Below are 12,611 nucleotides of genomic sequence, written 5' to 3'. Positions count from 1 at the left end.
ATACCTATTCTTTATCGTCACTTTATTCAGCTGACGGTAATCTATGCACAATCTCATGCTACCCTCCTTCTCCTTAACTAGCAACACAGGCGCTCCCCAAGGTGACACACTTGGTCTTATAAACTTCTTATCAAGCAAGTCTTCTAACTGTTTCTTCAACATTACCAACTCTGAAGCTGACATACGGTAAGGAGCCATCGACACAGGCTTCGTACCCGGCAGAAGATCAATTGAAAATTCAACCTCCCTCTCTGGTGGCACATCTGGAATCTCATCAGGAAAAACTTCAGGAAATTCATTCACAACGGGCAATCTATCAATTACCGACTGATTTTCCACAGACAAATACGCCATTAAAGAAAACATCAAGTCTCCATCATGTTCTAACTGCTTCAGCTGCTTAGTAGTCCAAAACCCCGCTCAACTTTCTTCTTCAGCAGAAGAAAAATACACCGACTTACTAAAACAATTAATATGAACATAGTTGTACTCCAACCAGTTCGTACTAAGGGTTACACAACAAACAACAAACAGGACAACGAGGAAAATACAAAATTTTCAAACAACACTACTAGGCTCGACACGACTCTACTAATTGGCCGGACGGACCAACTTGCTCTGATACCAATTGTAACACCCCGTTCTCCCAACAACGTAATAATAATTAATTTAATCAGAGTAGACCAACAACGGAGTGTCACACTGCTAATCAAAATTTCATAAATTGAAAATAGCTATTTATTTAAACCAATATTTAAAATATCTCCAAAACATGCAGCAGAATAATTCTTTAGAAAATACAATTTCAACCAAATCCAACGTCAATGAAAATCTTGGCACAAAGGCCTCAACATATTCAACACTATTTTCGACAACAATAAACTCCATTATTAAGTCTTTTCCCAAAAATATGATACATAAAAGAAATGAAGAAAACGAAAACATTCGCGACGAATCCCCATCCTAATATGTATCAGAGCCCTAGACACTTGAGCCAACCAACCTACAAGCCATCATTACCTGCAAGTTACCCATACGAAGGGCAACATTTTCAAGCAGAAGGGGTGAGAAACTTATCCAATAATAATAATAATATATAATTCATCAAATTAATGAAAGAAACAACATATCATAACATACATCATTAATAATGTATATAAAGAATACATATAGCAACAACATAATCATTTTCCGCAACAAAGAGCAGCAACAACAACAACTTCATTATCAACAACTACACCGACAACTCGACAATGCGACAACGGCATCAACAATTCGACAATGCGACAACGGCAACAACAACAACTTGACAATGCGACAACGACAACAACTAATGCATCATGCAGGTGGTACCAATCTACGCGCGTTGAATGCTAAGCATTCCAGGGCTTAAGCCCCCAACAATTTGGATGGTTAAAGCATCCCAGGGCATAAGCCCCCAACAGGTGAATGATAAACATTCCAGAGCATAAGCCCCCAACGGGTTGAATGATGAACATTCCAGGGCATAAGCCCCCAACAGATGTGAGTATGCAAATGGACTCAACTTGTGTATATCAACATACAACTTCAACAGCGACTACAACAACAACATATGTGCCTAAAACAATTATGACACACTCCCCAACTTCGACATCAGATGATACAACGACATCAACAACGGAAATCAACAACATAGCATATATATAAATCAATTACATTCATCTCAAAGTCCAAAACATCCCCCAAAAGCAATTAAGTTTTGATCAATAGAACATAAGTCAAATATCCATAAAACACCTCAACTAAATCCCTAACACTTAAGTTTGAAGTTGGGAAACCAACCATAAGTTTTTGGACTAACTTGGGATTAGTTATTCTAAGTTTTCTTAAAATTTTCTGAAGACCCACCTGAACTATTTTTATCATAACTCAAAATCTACAAATCTTTTCCACTCCAAACCAAGGCCATTATAAAGCTAACTTAATTATCTGCAACTTTCATGTTTACATCAAAAGCCAATTCAAAACAGAAATGGGTGAAAAAGCACAAAAAACGCAGAAACCGAAGTTCTGTCAGCACGAAGAAACAGAACGTTGGCACGGCCCATGCCATGCACGGCACGGCCGTGCTCGATTGACAGCACAGCTTTTTCTTCGTTCTTTCCGTTTTCACCATTTCGCGCATAAAATTCAAACCGTTAAGCGGATTTCAGTGCCGTTTTCGCCTACACGCTCCTGACATTTCCCTCTATCATAATCTATAGAAACATTCAATTTTCCACCACTCAAAAAAAAAAATCGATTTCCCAAACCTCACATAATCACTTGTCTGTAGAACATTCAGACACCGACGTTTCAATCGAAAATCCCAATTTTCAATCCCTGATTACCCAAAATACGTTTCAACAGAAGTTTTCAGGTTCAATTAGGCAATATAGCAATCAAATAACATAGAAACATGCATCAACAACACAATTCATCATATTATAGCAATTAACCTAAAACTTTCTAACCCTAATACCAAAACATCACAATCATCAAAAATCAGAATTATACATATTATTAGTGAAAGGAATCCCACCCTTACCTTAGTTTAGATGAATCAAAAGCTTACAGAATTGTTCCTCCTCTTCTCTTTGCCTCTTCTAGGTTTTCTCCTCTTCTCCCAAAAACTTATGTTTTCTTTTGTACGTGAAAAATGTTTCTGACTTCTCTCTATTCTATTTCCCAATAAACATAACCTCTCCTTTATTTTTCTTAACTCCCTTAAACTCACATAATTACTAATTAACTCCCATTAACCAAAATATTAATATTTTACTCCTATTTTTATTTCTCCTAATATTTCCACAAATAATAAAGCCATATTCATTTAAATAATATACAATTCCCTAAATCATATAATAAAATAGCATCACATCATATATCACATAAAATCACCCAAAACACATATTTCACATAAAATCATCTATATAACAAATAAAATCATATAAAAAAAAACTCATACATCTACTAAAATATTAGAATAAAAATGGGGCGTTACAATAGACGAATGACAAGAGCTATTGGAAACACATACACAAACAAGTGGGGGAGGATAAGTTTAAACTTCAGTCAACAACAATTTGAACATTTTTGTTTGTTGAGCTAGAATTTGTGGGAAAATTTATCCATTTTTACCAAATTGAATAATGATTTTTTTTTTTTTTGGGTACAAAATGATTTTTTTTTAAATAATAACGTTTTGTATAATTTGATTTGATAATGTGAATGGTAAAATAATTTAGATTGATTGGGAACCATGTATAAAAGAAATGAATGAACCGAGTCATTTCCCCCAAAAAAACGTTTTAACGAACACTACTCAAACGTTCAAATAAACCAAAAACCCTTTCCCTCCAAAACTTCAACGAACTGTAACCGCGCCATTCCTCCCCGGACTACCGTAACGGCTGCTCCCGGAACACTGTTCCTTGCCGGAGCTCCGCCTCTGCATTCTCATCGAAGAATCCAACATCATTTAGGTTAGTTTGTTTCGCTTCTTTATCCATAATGTTCCTTTTCTCAGTTCTTGTAAAGGTTTCGAGTAACAGAATAATGTTTCTCGATATTGCAAAGAATCACGTTTTCAGTAATGGTTCAATTGTGAATTTCTTGTTATTCAATACAATTGCAAAGAATTGCGTTCTTGATATTGAATAGAACGGTGATCGAATAAAATGCTGCTTCAATTACATTCCCAGCAATCTATGGAAGTTGATTTGAGAAATATAGAACGGGGAAATTTTGAATATGTGATGCTATGTTATTGTATATACTTTGATGCATATGTTTATTTTTTCTTTGATTTATGAATAGTTTTTAAGTGATCTTTGACGATTTGTGTTTAAAAATTTGAAATTTGAGTTCGTTATGGCCAGAACGCGCACAAAAAGAATAGCAATCTCTGGAATTTCGAGAACACCTTTGACTGTTCATTTACTTTATTTCAGAACACCTTTGACGATTTGTGTCAATGATAGTTAGATTGTTCAAAGTTTGCAACTTGATGGGACGGTTTCTAAATTTGCTTTCTATTTTCACTTGGCTTGCTACTTGTTTTACTTTCCAATTTTTTTTGGTTTGCGTAGTCTCTTTATTTATCAATATTGCTACTGATTTGGTTTTGTTGGATGGCTGTACCGATGAGTGATGATGAGACTGAATTTCCTGACAGTACCGATTCATTTGACAGTACTGATGATAGTTCAGACAACTTATCATCAGATAAAGAAGTTGAAAACAAATATGATCCATATGATTTAATACGGTATTAGTTAAGCGATTGCCTAGTGTGATTTTCCTGAAATTACTGATTCATCTGACAGTACTGATGAGTACATCGATTATGTTGAGGCTGCAATACAGATCTCTGTAATACTCGGTGAAGAAGCTGAAAACCAACACGAGTTATGGTATTGGTTAATATGTTGCGTGTTTGATTTTACGAATTTATTGAAATTTATTACGTTTGAATAATTTATATAAGGTTATGATCTGTGAGAGGGCTAAACATTATAAGGTTACAACTTACAATTTTAATTGTACTTCAGTAAGTTGCTCACTAGCTACTTTCAACCTGTTATAGGTTATTTGTATTATCATTGATGATTATCATGAATTGTCAGTTTTTTTATGTTTTGGGAGTGATTCTTGTTTCCAAAAACTCGCGAAATATTGTCATGCGAGGTTTTAATTACATTTAAGGCATTGGTTTGTGGAACTCTGAACCATTTAAGCTCAAGTATCTATGTTTTGTAATTATAAGAACCATACATAGTGTTGCATCAAACAATATAGAAGACCATGAATAAAATCATCGTAGATTAAGTTTCTTTCACTTGCATTGAATAATAGACGGTAGAGTCTCATCTTACCTAGATAAGAAAACCTTTAAAAGCATCATTAAGAGGCATTTTTCTACAAGAGTCCAATAGTTAAAGTAAAGGGTGACTAGAAAATTATACAGGCCAAACTGTTAAGAGATATCTGAACTCAAACAACCTATTTATAGACATGATCCATGAGAGAACATTTTTGTATTGTTTGATCCATATGTAGCTAACTGTTGGTAAAAAATTTGATTATTGTTATTATTCTGACCAATTAGCATCAACCTATGGCACATATAATTATGTATTCTTTCAATTTTTTCTTGTTTCATGATTTCTGATCAAATTTCGCTTTGCTACAGTGAAAATAAGGCGTCTACTTCAGAAGGAACCGTGGAACAACAACTAGGTAATTTTGATCGTTTTAGTTGTTTTGTCATTTTCTTTGCTAGGAACAAGGTTCAATCCTGCCACACGTGCATGTAAATTTTCAAAATTTTATTCATACACAGTTTCTCCTTGAGAGCAAGTAAACCAAAACATTTTTAAGAAATTATGTGATAATTTCTGTTAGTTTATCTTTTTAACCTAAATTCTCTTTTTAACTTTTTAATTTGTGCAGCGTAAAGCTTGTTTGACTTGCAATCTTTTTTGTTGTTTGCTTTAACTGAACGGTTCATTGGATAGCAATTAACTATACCTTAAATCATTTCTTAAGGTTTAGATTATGAATCACATACAACTTTGTCATTCTGTCTATCTATATGTGTTCATTGTTGCAGTGTCATCCATGAATGTAGATGTATGTCGGCATCCTGGCTCATTTGAAGGCTTGTGTATACATTGTGGGAAAAAAATGGATGGTGATTCTGGTTTGACATTTGGGTACATACACAAGGTACACATTGTTTCTAATGACTATTTTGATAATTGTATCAATTTTGCTCTCAGGTCTTGCAAATATCACTATAAATCCTATTTTTATTCATTTTTTTATCTTCTCCTTTGAACTCTTGTTGTATCCTATCATACACACAATCCAACTATTCTACATGATTTAAATATGGAGATTTTCGTATGTTCAGGGACTAAGACTTCACGAGGAGGAAATTTCTAGAGTGCGCAGCTTACACACACGGAATTTATTAAACCGTAGAAAGCTTTGCCTGGTTCTGGACTTAGATCACACACTTCTAAATACCACTTCCCTTCATCGTTTGAGCCCAGAAGAAATGCATTTAAAAACCTATTCAGATTCTCTAGAAGGTATGTGCCAACCAACGCACCATTTTATAGATGTTTTACTTGATGCATTTCCCGTCTCTGCTGTTTTTATAATGTAAAAATTCATCTGTTTTTTCATTGTAACTTTATCTTATTATTAGTGAACAAGATACCTCTGTATTCAACATAATGTATGCTAGTTCTACTGTTTTGTGTTTATATCATCTTATACTGAAATGTTGACATTATACACCTTTTCGAAAAGTGGGTTGAAGAACTTATATTCCATCTAATCTTACAGTTGTGTTTGTTAAATGCTTTTCGAAAGGTTGCAACAGGCTTTATGCATTTTTTGTCTTCGATTCCATCTTGAAAATTTTCTGAATAAATATTTGTTACTAAAAGACAGATATCATTGTATTATTCCGCAATTGCAAGTACCAAGCTGCACATCATCACATAGAACATCATAAGTCATATATAGAGTAGATTCATGTCCTAAAAATAGCACCATTCTCATGAGTTAATTTCCTTACAACTCTTTCTTTGATGTTCTGGCTTTTTATGGCTTTTTATATATGCTGCCTTTCTGAACTTGTATATGATGAAACTGTAGATATCGCCAGAGGTAAACTCTTCATATTGAAGCATATGCAAAGAATGACCAAGTTGAGGCCCTTCGTTCGCACATTTCTTAAAGAAGCAAGTGAAATGTTTGAAATGTACATCTACACCATGGGTGATCGGCGGTACTCATTAGAGATGGCCAGGCTGCTTGATCCTCAAGGGGAATACTTCAAAGATAAGGTGATTTCTCGAGATGATGGGACTGATCAAATGAAGCAGAAGGATCTGAATCTTGTGTTGGGGACAGAAAGTTCTATCCTAATTCTTGATGATAAGAAAAAGGTGAGTGCACTGCTAGTTTCTGACTTGTTTTTTCTGAATTATTTAATTGGAATGATAGTTAATCTATGTGGAACCTAGATGAGTTTCATCCAATAAGAGCACAAGTGTTAAAAAAAGAGTGTTCCTAGCATTCTTCATTGGTAAGAGTAGAAATAACCTTGGAAAAAAACTACTTTATTAAAAAAAAAAAAATTTAAACAACCAAATGATTATAGACTTCTTTGATAGGTTTTGGTCTAATTCAACCCTACAAAATCGGCTTGTAAGTTGAGGAAGGTCATATCTCCTGGAAATTATAAATACAACTCATTTATAGCATCCTTCAAATATATCAGTCTAAAATCGCTCTTTTGGTCTAACATGAGTTAGCGCCCAAGGGACTATAAAAAGACTACCATCTTGGATTATTAGTGAGGATTATAAAGTAGTGGTTTTTCCTGATTATTGGTTGATTTGGTGTTTTAATGAACCATTCCTGTAAAGTTTATTCTCTATATACCAAGTTCATAGTTTCAAATGTGCTAAAGATCTATCAACTTAATGATTCAGAAGTCACCACCTTTTATTGAAAATGTATGAAAATGTTGCTAACAAATGTTGTAGGTATGGCGAAAGCATAAAGATAATCTGATACTAATGGAGAGATACCACTTTTTCAATTCAAGTTGTCAGGAATTCGACCTCAATTGCAAATCACTTGCTGAATTGCATATTGATGAAAACGAAACTGATGGAGCGCTTGCCAGAATTCTCAAAGTGCTTAGACAGATCAACTCCAAATTCTTCGATGTATGTCTCATATGTTGTTGATAAAATGTTTGTTGTATTTGATATATTGCTAAAACTGTGTGGTGGTGTTTTGCAGGAACTTCAAGGAGACCTTGTTGATCGAGACGTGAGGCAGGTAGTTAGTTATCTTGTTGATATTTATCTTTCTTCTAGTTCGTGCATTTTGTATTTTTGTTAATGGAAATATAATAAGTTAATTTGTCAGCATCCTGGTGTGATATTCTGATAATGTTATGTCATTTTTGCAATCAATTCATGTTTTCCAGGTCTTGTCATCACTTCGAGGGGAAGTCCTAAGCGGATGTGTGATCGTGTTCAGCTGTGCTTTTCATGGTCATGACTTACGAAAACTCAGGAGGATTGCAGAGCGGTTAGGAGCTACTCGTTTGACAGAACTTGGCCCGACTGTGACACATGTAGTTGCTAATGAGTTTGTAACTGAGGAGTCCATGTGGGCAGAGAAAGAAAATAAGTTTTTGGTTAATCGTCGATGGCTAGAGGCTTCAAATTTCTTTTTGCAAAAGCAGCCTGAGGAGAACTTCTTTGTCAGGAAAACACAATAGTTGTAATTAGTTAAAGAGGGTTGTTGCAAGTAAAATCGCTTTGTCTCGAGTGTCATTATAACAGATGGCTGAGATGTTGTCCTGGGCCCTGGCTAAGTTTCAGAAGACGTATTCTGAATGTTCGAATATTGGTGATAATCCATAACAAACCCTGTTTGTATTTTTTGCACAGTGTATAGGATTTTTTTGTTGTTCTCTAAAGTTTAGGATTATACTAGTATACCATTAAATTGATTACTTCTTAGAATTTTTTTTGGGTTCACTGTTATTACCAATACAAATAGAGTTTAATGAGTGAAAGATTTTGCTTATTTTATTGGTTTCTTCAACTAATTACTTCAATTATAATTACTTCAATTATAGTATCAGATTTTAAACATATTGCATTTATGTAATAGTTGTTGAAACAGTGATAGAGATGAATACCTAACATGGACACCTAACAAAACTAAATTGCTTTTTCATATTTCCTAGCTTTGGAGAACTTCTTAATATCTCGCTTTATGGACTGCAATCTCTCCTCTTCTTCTTGTCTTCTTTCTTTGAATTCTTCAAATAATTATTCTACCAAATCAAATTCTTTCAAGGAAAAAAGTGACCTATCAGCAGATTTACCAACTGGCATTGCAAGTCTCCTCGACGAAGGAGTATCGTCTTTATCTTTACGTTGATTATCATATGGTGACACCTTTGATTTCTTAACAGAAGTGTTCAAGGAGTTTCTGTTGTCAAATAATATGGCCTCTTAACTGGCAATGACATTATAACAGTATACAAGAGGTGTGCATAGATGACGAAAAAAGAGGTACATAAAAAATTATCTCTGGTACATGACAGAACCTGTAATTGCATTTGCAATCTATAATTTCATTTGCCAATAGTATTAGATGAAAGTTATTTTATATATTTATAAAACTAAGTACAAATTCAGGACAAAATTTAGGTTGAAACCTAACTAAATACAAAATAAAAATAAAAAATCAGCAGAATCATCACTCTTTATCTTTTCAACCTTTTTTTGGCCGGACCTTTTACACGATCACCGAATTTATAGGAGGCCTATAGTCCAAAACTTCAAATTAATTGACTCAACTATGTGAGACTTCTTTAATTCTCAACAATAACAACCTTAAGACATTAATATCCCCAGACCTATACAAGTTCCTAATTCACTTGTTAACTTAACTTTCTTTAGTTTATCTTAGGAACTTAACAAATTTCAAGCTGTGCTGAAAGCTTGATGAAAGTACTCTTTCAATTGAACTTCCATTAATTATCAGTGGATAGTTAAATTGATGCCCAATAAAACAGCAATGCCAAGACAAAACTCATTCAGATTTAAATGAATTAACTTTGAGGTAACATGGTTGATCACCTCTTTGTTACAAAGTTTCTGTTGACTTTAATTTTAGTGCCTTTGCATAATGATTCCTTTCTCAACTTTGAAATAGTCCTACCAATTTTTCCAATTGAAATACTTGTTATTAAAGTGTTTAATTATATTCATTATCTATTTTACAATATGATATTGAAGAATTTGATCCGGCTAGCTAATGTTTTATACTCTTGCTATTACACCGTTATGTAACATTGCTCAATGCCTTGTTGCTATTAGAGTGAAGAAACACATAAGAGGAAGAAAAACTTGATCTTTATTAAAATAAATTAATAAAAATTGAAATTATTAATGCTGAAATAATTAAAATAAACTCTTCGTAGCAAAATGATTCTTGGTTGTAACAGAAAGAAAAGAAAAACAGATATCCAAAAAGCAGCTAAATATTTAGCAACATGAAAAAATTCTTGGGGAAACTGAAACAACATAATATAAATGCTTCATGATTTGCTATATAATATGTGAAAATGAGAAGAGAAAATGGAATTCAGTTACAAATGTTTGCCTTGTGACGTTTCCATAGACTCCATGGATCAAATAAATTAATTGTCTAGTTAAAGAGGAGTAAAAAATAAAGAATTAGGAACAACATTCCTTCAATGGTCCTAACTAACTCCTTAACTGAACTGATGCAAATAGTTGGGGCAATGCAGCAGCATACTGAACAGCTGTATGTTGCGAAGTGTAATTGTCAGAGAGTCCGTAATCTGCAAAAATTGGTTCCGCTCGCATGAACTGACCAGGTAATGATTTTTTGGACAGCACTTCTCGCCATATTTCAATGAACTCTTCCATAATTGGCTTGGCATTTTCAAGTGAAGAAATGGGGAGATACTCAATCTCCATTAGAATTCCTCTGAGACTTTCAGCTTGATTTGGAACAACTTTAATCAGTCTCATCTGAAAATCACCGAGATTATACTGCAAACCCTCACAATTCAGTGCAACCTTAGATTTATAGGACTGAAGTTTCTCCATGATAGTTAAGATTGAAGAATCAGCCTCAACAACAAGCTTATTGTCGCGAATGATCAAGTAATATTTGTTGGGTTGTTCCATCAGCGATATCCCAAGAAAATCACGAGGGAATTGAGCACTCATTGATTGGTCTCTTAAATTGGGTTTGTAGAAAGTGATGGTAGCTTTGCATCTTTTGTCTTTGACGCCATTAAAATTCTCAACACACTGTGAAATTTCATTTAGTACGTGGCTGTTCACTGTTGTTCCTTGGCTCGGTTGCCAGTGAAGAATCCATCTGACAGGCATCTTGGTGATGTAGTTCGAATCTGCAATTTCAACGCAGCAAAAACAATCAGCCCTCACTCCAGTAGAGAGGTGTCATGAATTCCAACAGCAGCTACAACAGCAAAAACAAAACACCAACAAACCCCAAAAGGACTATCTAGTTAAACATTCCCAAGAATTCCAACACCATTCATAATACAAACTTGCTCCGATTTTTAATCTTTGTAAGGTTCACACCCAAGACAAAGCTTTAATTTCTAAAATTATTACTACTAGTGTCTGCGTGATCTCGTTGGTGTTCATGCTTTATAGTCTTTAATTCAGCATTCAATTTAAGCTATTTCATGGATAGAGATTTAAAACATTTCTTCAGATATCAATGACATTTTAATGCATGCAATTAATTAACTATACTAACTATCAACCAACACAAAGATATGATATTTAATTAAAATTGAACTGCATGCACGAATGTAACGGTGAATAAGACTTAATTACAATGCTGGTATTTATAGAGCTACATGTAGAATCAATCAATAAGTATTAAGAGCATTAGAACAATTTTTTCATAGATTTTCGAAGCCAACGACAATACAGTGTAAATCAATGCAATTAACAATATTTTTAACTTAAAAATACTTATTAAAAGAAGTAACCACGCTTTAAGAAAAAGGGGGAAAAGCTTTAAATTAGGGTTTTGATGAATCTTTAAGAAACATGAAATTAATAGACAAATGAATGAGATGGTGAGTCTCTGATCAAACAAAAACAGGATGAAGAGTGTTAACAAATAACATACAAAATTAGAGATTACAAAACTACTTAATAGAACAAGATTAGAGATGAAAATTGTTTGATTCTTTTACTTACCACTGCGGCCGAACACCAAATTACCAGATACTTTTTGTCCCCTGAGAAGAAGATAGAGAAGAGTCTGCCGTCTCTTTCTTGTTTACAAAATGAAACCCTATTTTATCAATCCATATCACTGAAACCCTATCTATCAATCCAATAGGATATATTTTTTTATATATATATACACTAAGATTTTTTTATGCCATATTTTATTCTCAATATTTTGTTTTATTTTTTATTTTTTAAAACTAATAGTTATGTCAAATAAAATATTAGTTACTTTGTTCTTATCAGTTAAATATTTTATTTAAGTTTTTAATTTTTTGAAATATTTATGTAACGTAAATATCTGAACAAACTACTATGTTTGAAAATTTTCTAATCATCAACAGTATCAATCAATAGCCTATTTTTTATTTTATTCATCAACAGTATCAATCAATAGTCTATTTTTTATTTTATACTTATGTAAGTTAATGACCACCAAACACAATTTAATCTTATCTTAATCATTTGACATATATTTTTCAACTTATTGTGTATTTTGTAACAAAAAAATTGAAATGTTTTTGTATGATTGTCAAAAGATTGAACAAAAAATTGAAGTGTTTTGGTAGTGTTTTTGTATAACGGTCATAATATTGAAGTATTTTCGTAACAAAAAATTTGTTTTATATAATTGTCTTAAACAAACTCTTTTTTTAAATGATTTTATTATTTTAAATAACCACAAAATAGGTTCTGATTTTATTATAAAATGTTTAAGAAAAATCTCTA

General features: G+C 33.1%; 1 protein-coding gene and 1 pseudogene across 2 annotated transcripts; one reads left to right on the top strand and one right to left on the bottom strand.

Moving 5' to 3' along the window:
• The first annotated feature begins 4,166 nt into the window (after window positions 1-4,166).
• LOC146948825 (RNA polymerase II C-terminal domain phosphatase-like 4) lies at window positions 4,167-8,338 on the top strand. Its single transcript, XM_085748434.1, has 10 exons — window positions 4,167-4,291; window positions 4,350-4,436; window positions 5,216-5,312; window positions 5,578-5,751; window positions 5,939-6,181; window positions 6,487-6,514; window positions 6,601-6,986; window positions 7,590-7,775; window positions 7,852-7,905; window positions 8,042-8,338. The coding sequence occupies exons 1-10, from the start codon at window positions 4,167-4,169 to the stop codon at window positions 8,336-8,338; spliced, it is 1,677 nt and encodes a 558-aa protein (XP_085604560.1).
• A 1,800-nt stretch (window positions 8,339-10,138) lies between these two features.
• LOC146948824 (mediator of RNA polymerase II transcription subunit 20a pseudogene) lies at window positions 10,139-11,991 on the bottom strand (annotated as a pseudogene). The gene is made up of 2 exons (XR_015027035.1): window positions 11,850-11,991; window positions 10,139-11,020 (listed from the first exon to the last, which is right to left on the bottom strand). The product of XR_015027035.1 is annotated as a mediator of RNA polymerase II transcription subunit 20a pseudogene (transcript).
• Between the last annotated feature and the right edge of the window lie 620 nt (window positions 11,992-12,611).

Source organism: Medicago sativa, chromosome 2, assembly GCF_051527215.1.
Source record: "Medicago sativa cultivar Bolivia chromosome 2, Bolivia_mono, whole genome shotgun sequence".
NCBI lineage: Eukaryota > Viridiplantae > Streptophyta > Magnoliopsida > Fabales > Fabaceae > Medicago > Medicago sativa.
This window is presented reverse-complemented; position numbering and strand designations above follow the sequence as displayed.